General features: G+C 44.9%; 1 protein-coding gene across 1 annotated transcript in view; it reads left to right on the top strand.

Moving 5' to 3' along the window:
• Positions 1-21463, top strand: part of SERINC4 (serine incorporator 4) — a 70162-nt gene that overhangs the window by 3934 nt on the left and 44765 nt on the right. Inside the window, exons 2-4 of the mRNA XM_040415372.1 lie at positions 745-912; positions 2501-2679; positions 4784-4863. Coding sequence (XP_040271306.1) covers positions 745-912; positions 2501-2679; positions 4784-4863 — 427 coding nt within the window. The remainder of the gene's footprint in view (positions 1-744; positions 913-2500; positions 2680-4783; positions 4864-21463) is intronic.

Below are 21463 nucleotides of genomic sequence, written 5' to 3'. Positions count from 1 at the left end.
GATCCGCTCAGAATGCATCAGTTCAGTCTCCAGTCCGCTCTGGAGGCGGACACCAAAACGCTGCTTGCAGCGTTTTGGTATCCGTCTGACGAAACTGAGCCAAACGGATCCGTCCTGACACACAATGTAAGTCAATGGGGGCGAATCCATTTTCTACGACACAATCTGGCACAATAGAAAACGGATCTATCCCCCATTGACTTTCAATGGTGTTCAAGATGGATCCGTCTTGGCTATGTTACAGATAATACAAACGGATCCGTTCTGAACGGATGCATACGATTGTATTATCTGAACGGATGCGTTTGTGCAGATCCATGACGGATCCGCACCAAACGCTTGTGAAAGTAGCCTTAGTAACCAGTGTGAAAATTGCAGGATTATATGCATTAAAAAAAAATAATAATAATATAGATAGATAGTAACTTGGAAACATTTAAATAAACACTTACCAAAAAGTCTAAAAATATATATTTAACATAAATATGTGATTGAAACAATAGGTCATTTTGTGATATACTGTGCTTTCCAGGAACAGTATGTTTTACTAAAAAGGTCCTACTGATTATAATAGTTTAGCAGTTACACTGAGCATACAAGCTTTGAATGAACATCCACATGGCTGCATGTGGATCTTGCACAAGTGGCAGAAGATAGGGTAATATTCTCTCATTCGCACTGATTGTATGTGAAGGTATGTGGACTTCCTATTCTAATTGATTTCTTTTTATGTTATTTTCTTAGATCTGTTGCTGCTGTGGGCCCTCTCCATGCTCTTTGTGTTGTGCATGCTTTCCTAGCATCAAGGTGTCTAGTGGTACCAGACTGCTGTACACGTTCTTCCACATTATAGCCTCCACCATATGCTGCCTCATGCTTTCCAGAAGAGTTTCAGAAACTGTCAAGGAGCATGTAAGTATGGGAAGTGGCATAGCTAAAGGCTCATGTGCCCGGTGCAAAGATACATGCCTGTCAGCTGCATCCCCCCATAACATTCAGCTGCATCACCCCATAACATTCAGCTGCTTCTCTGGCTAAATTGCCTCTGAGCCTCTGTATCCCTGGTGGTCTGGGGCAGTAAAATAGGGTTAATGTCTGTATGCCAAGCCATCTATGGCAGCAAAGGTGTTATTGTCAGCATCCCTGGTGATCTAGGACAGAGATCAGCAACCTCCACCATTCCAGCTGCGGTGAAACTATGACTCCCAGCAGGCACAAATGCTTCAGAACTCACACTGAAGTGACTTGAGCTGGGAGTTGTAGTTTCAGTGCCAGTGGTTGCTGACTCCTGATCTAGGGCAGTGGGTCTAGGACAATGAAGCGGTTATTTCCAGTGTCTGTGATGGTCTTGGGCATTGTGGGGGGTGAATGATCGCATTTTTAGTGACTAATGAGTTGATGTGGACAGGGTAGTGTGTAGGCACAAGGAACAACTGGTGTAGTTACAAACTCAGCATGATTATACTAAGGGGAGGTGAGAACAAATGTGAGACAGGATTAAAAATGCATAGTTTGGAACAATGTTTTTTAGTATATTATACTATATTAATTTGATTCTTGTTGCATAGTGGTAAATGAAACGGTGGACTTTATCGCTAGGTATAAATAATTGCACCGTATCCATATATTCTGCAGTATGGTTGTACATTTAGGCCATAGACTATAGATACTTTTGGTGCCTTTTCTAATATTGATTTAGATGCATGTTCCACTATAAGACATTTTTGTAATAGTTTTTGATTACACATTTTGCTTTGGTGTCTACGCACATTACATGAGCATTGGTGGGAATTGCACTAGATTTCACAAAGGAGCATGCTATTTAATTCATTTGGTGCAAATTATCAGACACGCTGGCTATTTTTCTCTTCCTTCTGACACTTTGTGGCCATCATAAAGTATGGTGTGCACTGGGCACCAAACAGATTTGTGCACAAGACAATAAATATGGTGCATTTTACACCCACTCTTAGCCACAACCCTTTTCCTAGAAGTTTTTAAAAACGGATCCGTTACAATAATACAACCGCATGCATCCGTCATGAATGGATCCTTTTGTATTATCTGTAACATAGCCAAGACGGATCCGTCATGAACTCTATTGAAAGTCAATGGGAGACGGATCCGTTTTCTATTGTGCCAGATTGTCAGTTTCGTCAAACGGACACCAAAACGCTGCAGGCAGCTTTTTGGTGTCCGCCTCCAGAGCGGAATAGAGACGGAACGGAGGCAAACAACTGATGCATTCTGAGCGGATCCTTTTCTATTCAGAATGCATTAGGGCAAAACTGATCCGTTTTGGACCGCTTGTGAGAGCCCTGAACGGATCTCACAAACGGAAAGCCAAAACACCAGTGTGAAAGTAGCCTTACATGTACGCTCCTTTTTATGCTCTTTGTGCCAGAATTATGGATGGTTTTGCTTTGTCGATCTCCCCCATTATTTTGCATCTTAATTATGAATCTGCATCTGATTATGTATTGTCTTCTTTCAATGGCAGGTGCCTTGGATTTCTCTCCTGTGCAACCATTTGCCTGGTGGTAAGGACTGTGACAATCTTGTCGGGTATACAGCTGTGTACCGAGTCTGCTTTGGCACTGCTTCTTTCTACTTTATCCAGTCAGTATTCCTTATCAATGTGAAGTCTACTCAGGAGTTTAGAGCCATGGTCCACAACGGGTAACGTTTAATACTTCATAAAACCACTCAATCATATGTAATTACTTATGGTCCTGTTACATAGACTGATGTTACAGGCAGTGATAGAAGGCTTGATTTATATGCAGCAACGATCTTCGCTGTATGGGAATAAGTTATCACCACTGCAGTTGCTCACAGAGAATCATTGTTTCTGGGCAGCGGATCACTTTTTACACAGTTAGATCTGCTGCACAGAAACTATAATTTCTAGTACTGGCCAAAAGACATGGTAACCCGATGAATGAGTGTTTGCTCGTTCATCTGGTAATTGCTGGCCCATTTATTATGTGCCAATTTTCAGGAATGAGGCTACGTCTACACGACAACATTTGTCGCGCGACAGATAGGGCGCAACTACACTGCAACATTTGTCGCTCGACATTTTGTTGCACCAATGTCGCGCGACAATTTTTATAATGGTAGTCTATGGTGTCGCACTGCAACATGCAACATACTGCGACTGTGACGCGACAGTCGCAGAAAAATCCATCTCGAATGGATTTTCTGTGACTGTCACGTCGCAGTCGCAGCATGTTGCATGTTGCAGTGCGACACCATAGACTGCCATTATAAAAATTGTCGCGCGACATTGGTGCAACAAAATGTCGCACGACGAATTTCATCGTGTAGACGTAGTCTAAGTGTTTCTACAAATGCTCATCCCCGATTATTGGGCCAATTATCGGTCTATGTAAAAGCATCTTCAGTCTTGTAGTCCAGCCCCTTTTAGTTCTTTAGATTTATATATACATATATATATATATATATATATATTTAAATACATAATAAATAGGAGTGAATATGAAACAATTGTAAATGATCTTAATTGGGCTTCAGTCACATCTGCTTGGAGCTCAATTTTTTTCTGGTAAAATGCCAGACAGCATGATCGAAACCTGACAGACCCATTGTCAGCCAGTGGGGTCCGTTGGGCACCATAGGTGTCCATCATGTAACGGGTCCAGCAGTCCTTCCATTTTGTTGTTCTGCCCCTATGACGGAACAGATCTGAACTGACAAATGCACATGTGAACAGATCCTAAGACTTAAAGGGGATGGTCACTTTTTTGGAACTCTTTGTTTATAGGATACAGTTATTTTGCACATACCATACGGTTTTACATTCCATTATTAATTTGTGGTAAAAACTGGTTTGCTGTAACTTGAGATGTGAAATGGAGATTATGGTAAGAACAGTGGCGCATTGATGAACCATCATGTGATGTACCATGTTATTGCTGCGTATATAAGCGTCTTTTGACTGTGCTGGCATAATCAGGTGTCATACAAGAAATAGCTTCTGTATATACCTGTGCAGGCAGGGAATGCTGATACATCACGTGACGGCTGAGTTCATCAATGCCTCACTATTGCTTACATAAACACACAGAACAAGTTTAAGATGAGTTGGAAAATGTAGTCTTAGTTATGTCATTTTTATGTTAGGTCACATAGCATTATATTCAAAAAGTGGCCAACCTCTGACAATGACCCTGAAAGGTTTAAAGGGGTTCTCCAAGATTGGGAACTACTATTCATATGGCCAGAAGTGTGACATGCTGACTACATGGCTATTGACTAGCCATCCCTGGTGATGTGTGTGTAGACGGCACGTCACGCCTCTGGTCCAGCAGAGACCGCAAGTGGAGAAGAGAAGGGTGCTCGGCACTGGAATCAAAGTGCCAGTGGCAGGTGAGTCTTGGAGACCCCTCTAATATGGCATCCAAAATTGTTTAGCGCGGGGTTATCATTTGTGTCCTTTGTCACATAATTATCTCATTATTGGGCATCATGGTGGCTCTGTGGTTAGCACTGGGGCCCTTTTTTAATTCTGACTAAGGGCAACATCTGAATGGAGTTTGTATGTTCTCCCTGTGTTTGTGTGGGTTTCCTCCGGGTACTCCAGTTTTCTCCCACACTCCAAAGACATACTGATAGGGAATTTAGATTGTGAGCTCCACTGGGGTTGATGTAAAGCGCTGCTGAATATAGCAGCGCTATATAAGTGAATTAAATAATAATAATGATTGACTTTGGAAAACTATAGGATCCATGATGGGTACATTTGTGTTATGTTTTGTAGGTTTTGGTGTCTGAAGTTCCTGATTTTGATTGGCATGTGTGCTGCAGCATTCTTTATCCCCAGTGATTATTTTATACGAGGTAAGAGATGCCAATTATGCTTCTAAACATGTTGAAATGTAGATTACTCTGCATTGGCATAGTTCTGTATATAGATTTACTTTAGGTCTTCCATGAGTTTCGTGCTTGTATTCCACAAGGCCTGAATAAAACCAAGTACCTGTGACCACCCCCAGTTTTATGCTGCACCTTATCTCTGGCAGTCCCATAAAAATGAATAGAGCCACAATAGACATGTGCAATCACTGCTCCATTCAAACAGCGGAAGATGAAACCCCCATCCTTCGTTCTCTTGATCGGTGGGTGAGGCCAGTGGTCAGACCACCAGCAATCAGACAGTTATCCCCTATCCTATGAATAGGGAATAAGTGACCTTTGTGGGAAAACACCCTTTAACCATCTGAGGGAAAGCAATGAGATTTTTACAAACATTACTTAAAATGTTGTATATATTAGAAAAGTGTGGTTGCTTTAAGGCTTACTTTATTATGACTTAATAATTAATAATATTATAATAATAAATAGCGATGGCCTTGCAGTTCGCCCAGGGGTCAGTTCGCGGCGAACTTTGCGCGTTCGCGATCCGCCGAACATGCGAACATATGGCGCGCCGAACTTTGACCCATGACACATCTATCAGGTGGGACAGGACAGCCAAGACGTTTCAGAACATGGACATACCCCCAACCCTATAACAGAACCCGATCTGGCATCCATTTTACATTATGTGTTTTGCCAGTGTAGGGAGAGGTTGCATTTTGGAGCAGGTACAGGCTGTTAGGAACTTAGGGACACCAAACGCTAGCTAATAGAGCCACAAAAGTCCTTTTAAGGACTGGTAACGTTGTCTTATCGATAGGTGTGATACACAGAGTGGTGTGATATACTTATAATATACTTTCTAACATAGAAAGTATATTATAGTGCATTTGTATGCTTCCAGAAAATACTGATTGAGGGCTGCAATCTATCAGCTTCCACAAAATAGTGATTGAGATTTTCCATATACCTGCGTCCAGAAAATTACTGCTTGAGGCCTCTCGTTTACATTCCGTTTTTTGCGTTCCGTATACGGGCCGTATACGGAACCATTCATTTCCGTTTTTCCGTTCTGTTTAAAAGGTAGAACTTGTCCTATTATTGTCCGCATAACGGACAAGGATAGTACTGTTCTATCAGGGACCAGCTGTTCTGTTCCGCAAAAAACTGAATGCACACGGACGTCATCCGTATTTTTTGCAGATCCGTTTCTTGCGGACCGCAAAATACTAAAAAAGTCATACGGTCGTGTGCAAGAGGCCTGAGGGTGATATACCAGCTTCAACTAACAACTGATTGAGGCCTGCCATATATCAGCTTCCACAAAATAGTGATAGAGGTTTTCCATATACCTGGGTCCACAAAATTACTGCTTGAGGGTGATATACCAGCTTCAACTAACAATTGATTGAGGCCTGCCATATATCAGCTTCCACAAAATAGTGATAGATGTTTTCCATATACCTGCGTCCACAAAATTACTGCTTGAGGATGATATACCAGCTTCAACTAACAATTGATTGAGGCTTTCCATATATCAGCTTCCACAAAATAGTGATAAAGGTTTTCCATATACCTGCGTCCACAAAATTACTGCTTGAGGGTGATATACCAGCTTCAACTAACAATTGATTGAGGCCTGCCATATATCAGCTTCCACAAAATAGTGATAGATGTTTTCCATATACCTGCGTCCACAAAATTACTGCTTGAGGGTGATATACCAGCTTCAACTAACAACTGATTGAGGCCTGCTATATATCAGCTTCCACAAAATAGTGATAGAGGTTTTCCATATACCTGCGTCCACAAAATACAGATTGCGGGTTTTGATATAGCTGCTTCAACTAACAACTGATTGAGGCCTGCCATATATCAGCTTCCACAAAATAGTGATAGAGGTTTTCCATATACCTGCGTCCACAAAATTACTGCTTGAGGGTGATATACCAGCTTCAACTAACAGCTGATTGAGGCCTGCCTTATATCAGCTTCCACAAATACTGCTTTTCTCTAGGGACTTTGGCATAGGGTCATTTTGAAAATGACAGGCAGAGGAAGAGGCAGGCAGTTCCACAGGGGTGGTAGGGGTCTGGCATGTGCACCAGTTGGAGAAGGTGTGTGCGATTATGTCAAAGGACGCACCAGAGTTGGTTGAGTGGCTCACTTAGCCTTCCGCTTCTGCACCCTCCTCATCCTCTGCTGTGTGCACCCCCAAAGACACCACCTCTACCACCATAGCCCCTCCACTCAAGTCAGAGGAATTATTTTCCCATCCATTCCCAGACCTTACCGATGCGCAGCCATTCTTGGCATCGAATAAGGAAGAGGAGGTAGCAATGGCCTCCACATAGCGGTCTGACGACAGTACCCAGATCAGCCCAAGGAGGGTGGTCCCCGCTGTTGCTGCCTACAACGAGATCTCTAATGTCAGTGGTGGTGAAGGTGACGATGATGACATGTCGATGGACGTCACGTAGGTGTGTAACATCCCAGAGTTATGTTACTAAACTCTTTTTCCCCGCTACTATTTGTTGGTAACATGTGCCTTGTCATCTAATGTGATTTTATTTAATATTCCTCACAAATGTGCATTGAAAGCCTTGTTTGAATGTACTTTGCTGTAATTTCCATGTACACCAGCAGGTGGCAGCAATGTTAGCAGGGCCTTAGTTCAGTTTAGCATATCTAGACTGGAATAGTGCATTCCAGTTTAGCTCCCCCCTCTTTGAGGAGGTGTGGAATGTTCCCACATCCTGCCTCCTGGGGAGGAAAGGAAGTTAGAGTTAGTGTGCCAGCCACCCCGGCTAGGGGAAGGCTGTGCTGGTAGGAGCTCCCAGAATCTTGTCTCGGCTGTGACCAAAGATCACCATTCCCAGCCTGAGTCCTTCAGCCTCAGCTGGTGACAAGCAAGCAGCCATCTCCAGAACTCCAGGAAGAACCATACCCTGTGAGCATAACTGTGAGTAACATCCAGAAACCAGGAGAAGCCAAATTCCTCCTCAGCTAGTCAGTCCCATACACAGCAGAAGATAGACAGAGCAGAAGATATAGATTCCTGCCATATTCTCCAGGCATATGATAGAAGCAGAAGAGATAGTAATCCCTGCCACATATTGCCAATACCTGCTGAGACCCAAGACTATTGCTGTATCTCATGTGGATTAATGCTGCCTCCAGTAAAGACCAGTTTGAATTATATTCCAAGTCTGGATCTCATTCAATGCTACCAAGTTCCTCAATTACTCCTACTAGCAACACACTCATTTATTGCAAGTGAGCCAGGATCCAGGAGTCCAGCCGTACCAAGGTAGGAGACACCGTTGACACTATACCTACTACTATACAGAGACATTACACCGCTCTGGCATTCCTAGCCTGGTACGTGAGTTGCAACACCTTAAAGGGCCCTGAGACTGTACCCTGCGCACGCTGCAATTGGCGTCACGAACAAAACCATAGATTTCTATACCCATATCCGGACCCACTGCATAGTTTGGCGTCCGTGTAACCGTACCACGGTCCTGCTCATTGCAGGTGCCCACAACAGAGTAAGAGGAGGGGAGTTCAGAGGGAGAGACAGAGCAGCAGATAGGGAGGAGAAAGAGGAGAAGCAGGCAGAACTTGCAGTGCACAGGAGGCAAAAAGCAGACTGCAAATGTATCTGGAGCCCTGCACGGTCACATCTTGCACTCCCAGGACGCCGGCACATGACTCCTGAGTGTGGGCTTTTCTTAACGTGTCAGCTGCCGCATGTGCTGTCAACGCATAAGTCGCGGTAAGCCCAACACTGACCTAGGGACGATGCCTTAAGAAGGTACCTGGCCTCCCATCACCGAGCCCAGTGGGAGCAATGCCGTCAGAACCCACAAAGCCACATTCCCGGCGCTCAACATCCTTCCTCTTCTCCTTCTCCTCTCTCCTCCCATTTGTCCTCCACTCCACCTTCCACCGTGCCGTCATCGCGTTCATCTGGCACAAGGCAGGCTTCCGTGGCCCAAAATGTTTGAGCGTAAAAAAAAATGTATTACGCCGGATAATCCTCTTGCCCAACGGCTGACCGCTGGCTTGTCGGAACTGCTAGCCCTCCAACTACTGCCATATAAATTGGTGGACTCGGAGGCCTTTAGAAAATGTATGGCCATTGGCACACCGCGATGGAAGGTCCCCGGAAGGAAATATTTCTCCCAGAAGGGCATTCCTGAACTATATGGCCACGTTCAGCAGCAAGTTAATATATCTCTGGCACACAGTGTCGGTGCCAAGATACATCTGGCCACAGACACATGGTCTAGCAAACACGGGCAGGGAAGGTACATAACTTTTACTGCCCACTAGGTGAACCTTCCGCTGCACCCCCCAAGCTCCCCAGAATCTATTCGACGTGCCAGGTGAGACGTTGCCATGCTGTGCTGCGGCTGTTGTGCCTGGAAGCCAAGAGCCACACCGATCCTGCACTGCTTTCAGCTCTGCCGTCACAGGCCGATCAGTGGCTAACCCAGCTCAATTTAACAGTTGGTAAAGTGGTGTGCGACAACGGTGGCAATCTGCTAAGTGCGCTGAAACAGGGCAAAATGACACACGTGCCGTGCATGGCACACGTCCTGAACTTAGTCGTGCAGCAATTCGTTGCCAAGTACTCCGGGGTCCAGGACGTCTTGCGGCAGGCCAGGAAAATCTCTGGCCATTTTATCTTACACGGCCATGGCTTGCCTTGCTGAAGTTCAGCGGCGACACCATTTGCCCGTCAGACTTCTCATTTGTGACTGCCCGACGCGCTGGAACTTCACCTTGTATATGCTTGATAGGCTGCTCCAGCAGAAACGTGCCATTAACGACTACCTGTACGATTTCTGTGGCAGGACAGGTTCTGGGGAGCTTGCTTTCTTTTCACTGCGCCAGTGGCTGCTCGTGCGCGACGCATGCAGACTTCTGCGGCCATTTGATGAGATCACCAAACCGGTCAGTCACAGCCAGGGCGCCATCAGTGACATCGTACCTTTCGCCTTCTTTCTGGAGCGTGCATTGCATCGTGTCATTGATCAAGATGTCGAGGAGCAGGAGCTGGAAGATGAGGAAGACGCAATGCTGAATGAATTCCCGGGGGGGGGGCTACTCCATCTGAGACAAGCCAGCAGGAGTCTTAAGAGGAGTCAGAGGAGGATGGTTGCTGGGGGGAGGAGGAGGAGGAAAAGGAGCAAGAAGAGCAGGCTTTAAACTTTTTTGGGATCCCTTGTGTTGTCTGTGGCTGGGGGGAGGTGACCGAGGACGACATTTTCCTGGGCGATGAGCAGGAGCCAGGGTGCTCCACCCCTTCCAATTTAGTGCAAATGGGGGCCTTCATGTATAAAGAGGGACCCCTGTATAAAAAGCATAAAGGTCAAGGACCAGTACTGGGTGGCAAAGTACTTAGACCCCTGGTACAAACACAAAATGGTGGACATGTTACCAGCATCACAGAGGGCTGTCAGAATGCAGCATTTCCAGGCCTTGCTGCGAGAGATGCTGCATTCTGCTGTTGCGGGCACTGGCAGAGGAATTTCCACCCACAGCGTGCGGGTACCAATCCTACCGCGCCTTCAAAAAGAGGGTGGTTTAAAGATGTGTTGGTCACTTCGGATATGTGATCATTCTTGCAGCCAACCCATCGACAGTCGCCCTCCAGATCCAGCCTCAGAGAAGGCCTAGACCGATAGGTGTCCGGCTACTTCGGGTTAACGGTCGATGTGGGCGCCCTGAGAAGCGGGGAACCCCTTGACTACTGGGTGTGCAATTTGCCATGGAACTCTTGGCTTGCACCTCATCGAGTGTCCTGTCCTAAAGGACGTTCAGCGCAGCAGGGGAGGTCGTGACTGATAAGTGCACTCGCTTAGCTCACGACAGTGTGGACTACCTCACATTTAAAAAAATTAATGAGGCATGGATCTCAGAGGAATTCAACACCTGTGATGACCACATGTAATTGAATTTCCTCATTCCAGCCCACACGTATCCGCCAGTACCCAGAACAAAGAATGGTCCTTGCCTTATGTATATACAGCGGCATAAAAGGCCTTTTATGTCAGGTGAATGTCTAATTTTTGGGGCCTGTACTGGCCGACAGTTACATATTTATCCTGTGACTGCCTAATGTACCTCCAGCCACAGAATCCAAAGTTCTGTGCTGTCAGGTGAATGTCTATTGCCTAATTTTTGGGGCCTGTACTGGCCGACAGTTACATTTTTATCCTGTGGCCGCCTAATGTACCTCCAGCCACAGAATCCAAAGTTCTTTGCTGTCAGGTGAATGCCTATTGGCTAATTTTTGGGGCCTGTACTGGCCGACAGTTACATATTTATCCTGTGACCGGCTAATGTACCTCCAGCCACAGAATCCAAAGTTCTTTGCTGTCAGGTGAATGTCTATTGGCTAATTTTTGGGGCCTGTACTGGCCGACAGTTACATTTTTATCCTGTGGCCGCCTAATGTACCTCCAGCCACAGAATCCAAAGTTCTTTGCTGTCAGGTGAATGCCTATTGGCTAATTTTTGGGGCCTGTACTGGCCGACAGTTACATATTTATCCTGTGACCGGCTAATGTACCTCCAGCCACAGAATCCAAAGTTCTTTGCTGTCAGGTGAATGTCTATTGCCTAATTTTTGGGGCCTGTACTGGCCGACAGTTACATTTTTATCCTGTGGCCGCCTAATGTACCTCCAGCCACAGAATCCAAAGTTCTTTGCTGTCAGGTGAATGCCTATTGGCTAATTTTTGGGGCCTGTACTGGCCGACAGTTACATATTTATCCTGTGACCGGCTAATGTACCTCCAGCCACAGAATCCAAAGTTCTTTGCTGTCAGGTGAATGTCTATTGGCTAATTTTTGGGGCCTGTACTGGCCGACAGTTACATTTTTTTTATCTCTAGCCACATAATCACAACCCTGTCTCACTCCTCTGCCTCTCATTATGGTGGCGTATGAACCGCATTCACCATAAGGACCTTCTAATGTCACAGGGTCATGTGACTGTGCTCCCCACCCCGTACTGTGCCCCCTTATACCCTGCATTGTGCCCTCTTACCACACCCTGTGCAGTGTCCCTAGTCATTCCCTGTACTGTGCCCTCTTATACCCTTTTATCCGGTCACGGTATGGCGGTGTTATCCGGTCACTATACAGAGGTGTTATCCGGTCAATGTATGGATGGCCATAACTGTATCGCTTTCCCTGCCCACACCATCGTTTTTTAGACCTGGCATGAGCAGGAAAAATATGCAGATTGCGGTGCTAAGGACCTTTGCACCACAATCTGTGTTAGAAATACGCCTAACATAGACGTATTTCTATATAATAAATGACCACCTAATTGTATTATTATTCGAGGGTAGGGCTAATATCTTTATATTATATATATTCTAGTGTATCATACTGTGCCCTGTATTTCCCAGTAGAAAATGATCCTTGGGAAACATGCTGTAGTCCTCATCCCTGACCACCAGGACCAGGTAGCGCTCTGTCAGTACATGGCGGCCTCTCCTCTCCGCCACACTGCTCCGCTGTGTACTGGTGCTTATTCTGACACTAGGGCTGTGTTCACATCCTATTTTTGCCATCCATTTAATGCATAACAAAAATGTAGGCAATAACAGACGCCTCAGACTGATGCCGTACAGTGGCGTCCGTTCACCGTACGGTTCCATGGTAGTAAAAAAAATGTACATTAATGTATGCATTTTTTAAATGGACTCTGCAGGATACAAAAACGTGGAGTGCTGCACATTTGGATAAATCAAACCGATAGGAAATAAAAAATTTCTAGGCTCCAGCAGGGCAAATTTTAGAGAGTTTCCCTTTAAGGCCTATTGCACACGACCGTATGGCTTTTTCAGTGTTTTGCGGTCTGTTTTTCACAGATCCGTTGTTCCGTTTTTTGTTTCCGTTGTGTTTCCGTTTCTGTTCCGTTTTTCCGTTCCGTTTTTCCGTATGGCATATACAGTATACAGTAATTACATAGATAAAATTGGGCTGGGCATAACATTTTCAATAGATGGTTCAGCAAAAAACGGAACGGAAACGGAAGACATACGGATGCATTTCCGTATGTGTTCCGTTTTTTTTGCGGACCCATTGACTTGAATGGAGCCACTGAACGTGATTTGATGGCAATCATAGGACATGTTCTATGTTAAAACGGAACGGAAATACGGAAACGGAATGCATACGGAGTACATTCCGTTTTTTTTGCGGAACTATTGAAATGAATGGTTCCGTATACGGAACGCAAAAAACGGCCAGTAAACTGGAAAAAAAAACTGCCGTGTGCAGGAGGCCTAAGACTCATAAAAATGGCCCCTGATTAAAATACATATTTTTGGTGGGAATTATTGCCAATGATCCCCCTCTGGTATATCACTGTCCATGTTGTGGGACTATTTGTGTACTTCTAGTAAGTGTTTGCTGGCTGCAAATATAACCTGAAGGTTTTTCAGGTTCGCCTGCAATTACAGTGAATGGGACCCGCCGCGAACGCGCGGTTTGCTAACATTTGATCGCAAACGCGTGTTAGCGTTCGCGAATCGTCCCAACCGATGTTCGTCCATCACTAATAATAAATATTAATAAAAACTTAAACAATATCTTAATAATTAAATAATTTGAAACAGAAAGCATGACCTACTTGAAGTCCTTGTACCTATACTAATTACATTAATAATGTGCTCTTGATATGTAATTGTTATTTCTTATTAACACCTCCATAAAATTTTGAATGAAACGTAAAAGGTCCAGTTCAAGCAATGCCGCTTTAGATATTTTTTTTAAATCTAAAACCAGAAGCAGGTCCAGAGAAGGCATTTTTAGGGATTATGTACATGGTTGTATTACGGATCCATGTTGTTGAGATCCATAATACGATGCACATATATGCTGTGGGTTTATACTTCATACAGAATCTGTGGAAAGAATTCTGGTGTGCTCAGACACATGCCATGTTACAGAGCCATAATACACAATAGTAGGGCCAAAGTAACGCTTTTATACCTGCAGAGTAGAGATGAGCGAATTTTTTTTTTAAATCGATTCGCCGGTGCGCCAAATTTTTGGGGAAAAATTTGGTTCGATCTGAATACATTTGCAGCGAATTATGTTAAAAACTGCTATTTCCTGGCTGCAGAGAGCCTTTATAGTGGTGTAGAACACTGTGCCTTGTAGTAACACGCATAGGGAGTCTGCTTTGGTAGTGAAATAATACTGTCCGTATGACATGCAGATGACAGGCGTCGCACTTAGAATCACTGCACACTTCACTTATTTGGGCAGTCACGGGGCCAAAACTGACCAAATAAGTCACGTATGAACTCAGCCTTACAGGTCAATGTTAGCGCACTCCTTTTACACAGTCATCAGCTGATTCCACATAGATGTATACAGAACCTGTTCTATTAAACACTTATACAAGTATAGCCCCCCTACAGAGTGGAGAGGGTGTCAGCAGTAAGTTTGTGTTGACATCAATGATTATTTTGCCCTTCCTCTGATCCGTCAGAACAGGTCGTGTCTGGGGAGCATCCTCCTTCACTTGGTCAGCATTTGGTCAGTAATCCATTAGTATTGCTAATGCCAAAAAAAACAGGAGTGGATCCAAAACAGAGATGACACATGAACGGAATATTTGCAAGTCTTCTGTGTTTTGTACCCACTCCTGCTTTTGGCTACCAAATCACAAGCCAATTCTAATTGGACCATAGAGGCCTTACAGCTGCTACACAGACAGGATCCGCTGTTGTCACGACCATGGTCATGGTCATGACTCCTTGAGCCGCATGCAGTGGTCCGCAGTCTGGTCTTGTTGTCAATCACAGGTGAGGCCTGTTAGTATTATGCTTCACGTGTGGTTGCCGCTGGCAACATGATGTTATTTGGCAGTATAGCAGCCTGAGCTGGTTGCTAGGCAGCTTGCTGTCAAGTGCATGCGGTTGCACCTGGCGACCTCTCTTTGTAGGTGTGCACTTTGTATGTTTGGTGTGCACGGGATTTAAGTTATGTGTGCATTTCCCCTTTTAGTTACACTTACCTTCTCTGGTGTTGGAAGGGTTAATTCCTTTCCTAGTATGTCTGTGTGGGTGTGGCTACTTGGGCTATTTAGCCTCTGCTGGAAGCCTGTAGCTGAGGGGTACTCCAGGCATGTTATGCTGGAGCCATCCTCCTGGTATCCTGATGCCATCTATTCAGTGAGGGCCACCCTTGTGGTCATAAAACTAATGTATTGATGTTATGCTTATGTTTTGTGTGGAGTCTCAGCTTATTGCAGTTATGGCTCTGGTTTCCTGTGTGAGTTTATGTTGTGTGCTGTGTCCTTTTGTGTTTTGTGTGGATAACAGCTATTGAGCACGGGTTCCAGTCAGTGTGTCTGTGGCAGGTAGGTGTGGAAGTGGTTTCACTCGCCTGCCATATCCATAAGCTGTTGATGTTCCCCTTTCCTTGCAGCTTGGCCAGTGAGACTCCTGTTCCTCTGTGTCTAGGAGGAACAGGTCGTCTTACCCTGCTCCTAGTCCAGGGATCTCTTGAGGGCTAGTAGGGACTCGAGGTTCCTGAGTATGAGCCCTCCTAACATCTGGGTTGGCTCATACGGTTAGGAGTCAGGGTCAGAGTTAGGGACGCTTTAGGAGGTGACCTGCTCCCTGATTCTGTTGTCCTGGCCTAGCAGCTTCCCTATTCCTATAACATCGCAAGGATGAGGGTTTCCCCCACTCTCATCCGTGACAGCTGTGTGTCTCATTTTACCTTCCTTCTGACAGATCAGAGGAAGGGTCAAATAAATGGTGATGTCAGCCAAGCCAAAAAGGCTAAATAGTGGCCCAGCAATGAAGTAGGGAGGGTGGGAACAGCATGAGAAGTCCACAGAGTGGCCCTATGACATAGTGGTGAGGTAAAAACAGCATGAGGAGACCACAGAGTGGCCCAATAAGTCTGTATATGGCGGCAGCATCAGGAGGCCGCAGGGTGGCACAATTACAGAGTGTGGAGGTGGCGACAGCATCAGGAGGCCGCAGAGTGGCACAATGACAAAGTGTGTAGGTGGCGACAGCATGAAAAGACCACAGAGTGGCAAGGTGACATAGTAGTGAGGTGAAAGTAGCTTGAGGAGACCACAGAGTGGCCCAATCACAGAGTCTGTAGATAGCGGCAGCATCAGGAGGCCACAGTGGGGCAAGGTGACATAGAGTGGAGGTAGGAGCAGCATGAGGAGGCCACAGAGTGGCAAGGTGACATAGTTTGGAGGTGGCGGCAGCATCAGGAGGCCACAGAGTGGCTAGGTTACATAGTGTGGAGGTGGCGGCAGCATCAGGAGGCCACAGAGTGGCAAGGTGACATAGAGTAAAGGTAGAAGCAGCATCAGCAGACCATAGAGTGGCAAGATGACATTGTATGGAGGTGGGAGGCAATACCAACACCCGCTGAAGATGGTGGGTGAAAGAAGGAGCACTTGGCATCAGATGTGTGGCATCAGGTGGGTGGCAGCATCAAAATAGTAGCTGAGGCAGGTAGCCAGAAGAAACCAGTCTCTTTTGTCGAAAGTATTGGTGTGGCACTATGGATGATGTAGTCTAATGCATCAGGAATTGGTGGGTGGAAATCCTGGCTGATCCATGCCTGATTCATCCTCACAAAGGTCAGTCTCTCCACATTTTTGTTGGACAGACGAGTTCTTCTTGGGGTAACTATGGCCCCCGCCACACTAAAGACCCACTCTGATGCCACACTACTGGCCAGGTAGGACAGCTTTTCCAGGGCAAACTCGGCCAGTTGCGGCCACAAATCCAGTTTGGCTGCCCAGTAATCCAGCAGGCTGGCAGGGTGCACTCCAAGTATTGCACCACCTGCTGGTTCAGGTTCTGCTCTATGTCTACCTGCTGGTGAGTAGTTTCTTCACTATGCGGGTGAAGAAAGCTGCTCATCAGCGACTCTAGACTCAGGCTGCTGGCGCTGCTGTCACTTGCGATGAAGTCGAAGATCGAGTCCACCAATCAAGAACCACTGGGTTGCTGGTCAAGACATGACCGCTAGCTGACACTGGGAGCTCAGGCCTCTCGAAGTGACTCCTGCTGCCACGCCCCCTTACTCTGCTGTGACCTGTGCCTGCGCCAGAAACATTTAGGCATCTGCCACTCCCCTATGCAGGGCCTGGCACTTCTCTGTCTGACATACTGTTAGCTGAACTAAATAAATAAAAATGAAATTTAAACACCCCTAAAAGCGCTGAATATATTGTACTGAAATAGGCCACTAAACGCTTTTACCACATATAACTGCAGAAGTGAACTGAGAATAAATTTTTCTTTTTGTACTGAAATAGGCCACTAAACGCTTTTACCACAAATAACTGCAATAGTGAAGTGCGTATATATTTTTATTTTTCCACAGATATAAGCCACTAAAGGTTTTTCAACATAACACTTTCACCCCAAGAACAAATTGCTGGAATGACAGAGCTGTATAATGGCTATTTGGATCCCCAAATAATCTTTCCCTACACTTGTAAATCGCTTTTTTTTCACAACAAGGTTTTTCCTATTGCTGTTCCTAGCGCCTTCTCACGTCTGTCCCTGCACTCAGACCGCTGGAAAATGTCTGAATCCAAGATGGCTGCTGTATTTATAGGGCTGTGACATCACAGGGCTGGCTGCTGATTTGCTGCATGCATGGCATTATGGGTCATCCCACCTTCCCAGAGTTCCTTGCCCCATGTCCTCACACGTTTAGCCGCCATTCTAGGAAAAATTGCGATTCGTTACCATGAAGCCCGAGGAATTTCGAATTTGTTGCAAATCAAATTTTTTCTGAAATTCGGATCGAAATCCACTTCGTCAGCTTTGATTCGCTTATATCTACTGCAAGGTCCATTCAATGCATTTTTTAAAAATCACAATAAACATCAAAAGACACTCAAAATGGCATGTGTAAGGAAACCCTAGATTTGAGGTGGTTTGGTGGTATTGGGGTCTATAGTCTGTTATAAAAACAGTATACTGAAGTTATGGTATGATATTCCTAACATAATGTTTAAAATGACTTGAAAAATTCCCAAAATTCCACTAATAACACGCGAAAACAAACACCACAATAAAACATGATGAACTGTTGGTGTTTTTTTTTACATATGTTTTAAAAAGCAGGAAAAAAAAACCAAACTTGAATGAGGCCATGTTATTTACTCCTGACTTCGGTTTCATAACCATAATAAAATAGCAAATAGTAGAGCAAAGCTTAAAAAATTCTTAAAGGGCATCTGTCAGCAGATTTGTACTTATGACACTGACTGACCTGTTACATGTGCGCTTGGCAGCTGAAGGCATCTGTGTTGGTCCCATGTTCATATGTGCCTGCATTACTGAGAAAAATAATTACTGCATGGGCGATTATCTTTCAGCTGGGTTATTTAACCCCAACTGGTGCAATGAGTCGCTTCTAATTTCTTAAACAACCATGTTGAAAGACACATCTCGTGGTCGTGGAAAAGATGTTAGTCTGTTTGAGAAGGGTCAAATCATTGGCATGCATCAAGCAGAGAAAACATCTAAGGAGATTGCAGAAACTACTAAAATTGGGTTAAGAACTGTGCAACGCATTATTAAAAACTGAAATCAAATCGAAGAAAAACAACAGTAGAACTCAGGGCTAAGTTTTTTTTACCCTGTTCCAGAGTGATGGGCGCATCAGGGTAAGAAGAGAGGCAGATGTAGTGATGCACCCATCATGCCTAGTGCCTACTGTACAAGCCTGTGGGGGACGTGCTATGATCTAGGGTTGCTGCAGTTGGTCAGGTCTAGGTTCAGCAACAGTATGTGCTCCAAGAATGAGGTCAGCTGACTACCTGAACATACCGAATGACCAGGTGATTCCCTCAATGGATTTTTTCTTCCCTGATGGCTCGGGCATATTTCAAGATGACAAGGCCAGGATTCATCAGGCTCAAATTGTGAGACAGTGGTTCAGGGAGCATGAGACATCATTTTCACACATGGATTGGCCACCACAGAGTCCAGACCTTAACCCCATTGAGAATCTTTGGGATGTGCTGGAGAAGGCTTTGCGCAGCGGTCAGACTCTACCATCATCAATGCAAGATCTTGGTGAAAAATGAATGCAACACTGCATGGAAATAAATCTTGTGACATTGCAGAAGCTTATCGAACAATGCCACAGCGAATGCGTGCTGTAATCAAAGCTAAAAGCAGCTTTTTTGGTGGCGACTTTTTTTTTGGACAGGCAGTGTATATGCAAATGAGCCTCTAGGAACAATGAGGACGAAGCCGTTAAACCTAGAGGCTCTGCTCTCTCAGCGCCCTCTCCACTTTGATTGACAGGGCCAGGCGTGATGATGTTTTCAATGCTCTGTCAATCAAATTGGAGAAGGCGCAGCATTTTTCTTAGCAATGCAGGCACATATGAACATGGGACCAACACAGAAGCCTTCAGCTGCCAAGTGCACATGTAACAGGTCAGCCAGTTTCAAAGGTGCAAATCTGCTGACAGATGCCCTTTAGGGCTCATGCACATGAATGTGAGGCCGGCCAGGGCCATATTGTGGTCTGCAATATACGGGCCCCAGTAGTTTTTGCACTGCATCATGGATACGGACCCATTCACTTGAATGGGTCCGCAATCCAGAAGGTGCAGTGCAGGATGGAGGCACAGAACACCACAGATGCAATACAGAGTGCTTCCGTGGGGTTTCTCTCCCTGCCTCCGCACCCCAAAAAAATACATGTTCTTTTTTTGCAGTGCGGATAGATTACGGACCCATTCAAGTTGAATGGGTCTGTATCAGTCTGTGGCAGCCGCATTGATGTTGCCCGTGCATTGGCAATTGCCGTGTGCATGAGTCCTTAATGTAAAGAATTAGACTGCTTTCACACAAGCCTAACATGGGAACATTTTTGTAGCTAGAATTTTGCTTCAAATCCCAGCCCAACTGCAGGATGAACTAACAGCATCATAGGGATTTATTACACTCACGTAAAACCGACCATAAGGCCCCTTTCACACGGGCGAGTATTCCGCGCGGATGCAATGCGTGAGTTGAACGCATTGCACCCGCACTGAATCATGACCCATTCATTTCTATGGGGCTGTGCACACGAGCGGTGATTTTTTCACGCATCACTTGTGCGTTGCGTGAAAATCGCAACATGTTCTATATTCTGAAGTGAATGGGGTTGCATGAAAATCGCAAGCATCCGCAAGCAAGTGCGGATGCGGTGCGATTTTCAATCACGGTTGCTAGGTGACGATCGGGATGGGGACCCGATCATTATTATTTCCCCTTATAACATGGTTATAAGGGAAAATTATAGCATTCTAAATACAGAATACTAAGTAAAATAGGGCTGGAGGGGTTAAAAAATAAAAATAAAAATATTTACTCACCTTAATCCACTTAAGTGGAGTTAAATTTTTATTTTATTTTTTTTAACCCCTCCAGCCCTATTGTACTATGCATTCTGTATTCAGAATGCTATTATTTTCCCTTATAACCATGTTATAAGGCAGGGGTCCTCAAACTTTTTAAAAAGTCTGTTCACAGACATAAGTGCTGCCAAAGATGGTTACCATTTTGAGTGCATGGTTCCTGAGATTAGGATATGTCTCAGAGGGGAGAGATGCATAGAAATTAGGAAGGCTGCTTGACTTGAATGCGTCTTTCAGTGAGTCACAATTCTGCAATTCAGCTAGTTCCATTTGGAAAATTGTATCCATATTTTCAATGTCAATAGAAAATGGGTTACGGAAAAGCTGTATGTCCTGTTCATGGAGATGAAGCTCTTTAAATCTAAATTTGAACTCCTTTTGCAAAGTTTCCAGTGAATCCACACATGTTTTGTTTGGGAATGGAACCAATGGTTTTTCTGCTAACAGGTTTTGAGTTGTGGGGAGATGGCAGAAGTTTTCCTCCTTCACTTGTTTGATGAGGAGGCCTAATTTTACTTCAAATGCTTTCACATGTGATTGCATATCACAGATGAGCTTCCCTTTTCCTTGAAGTTGCAGATTGAAACTGTTGAGTAGCTCTGTTATATCTGTCAGAAAGGCAAGGTGCCATTTCCATTCTGCATCATTGAGCTCTGGTACTTCTTTGTTTTTTGAAAGTAGAAAAGCTGTAATCTGTGGAAGTAAGTCATAGAAACGTCTCAAAACTCTCCCTCGACTCAACCAACGGACTTCTGTGTGGTATAGAACATCTTCATAGGCAACATTTAGCTCAGACAGAAATTCCTGAAATTGTCTGTGGTTTAGTGCATGAACTCTAATGAAGTTAACACAAGATACCACAATTTTCATAACAGAGTCCCACTTCAGTGATTTACAACACAGCGCTTGTTGGTGGATGAGGCAGTGTATGGTAATTGGATGAGGATGGTTATGTTTGTCCATCTCTTGTTTAATGTGAGCAATTACTCCTTTCTTAGACCCCACCATGCTAGGAGCACCATCAGTTGTCACACTGGCTAGTTTAGCCCAATCCAGCTCCAAACCATTCACAGTTTGGCAAAGCTTTTCAAATATATCCGCTCCTGCGGTTGTACCTTTAATGCTTTGC

Source organism: Bufo bufo, chromosome 1 (genome assembly GCF_905171765.1).
Source record: "Bufo bufo chromosome 1, aBufBuf1.1, whole genome shotgun sequence".
NCBI lineage: Eukaryota > Metazoa > Chordata > Amphibia > Anura > Bufonidae > Bufo > Bufo bufo.
The sequence above is the reverse complement of the archived record's forward strand: the minus strand, read 5'-3'. Positions and strand labels throughout refer to the sequence as shown.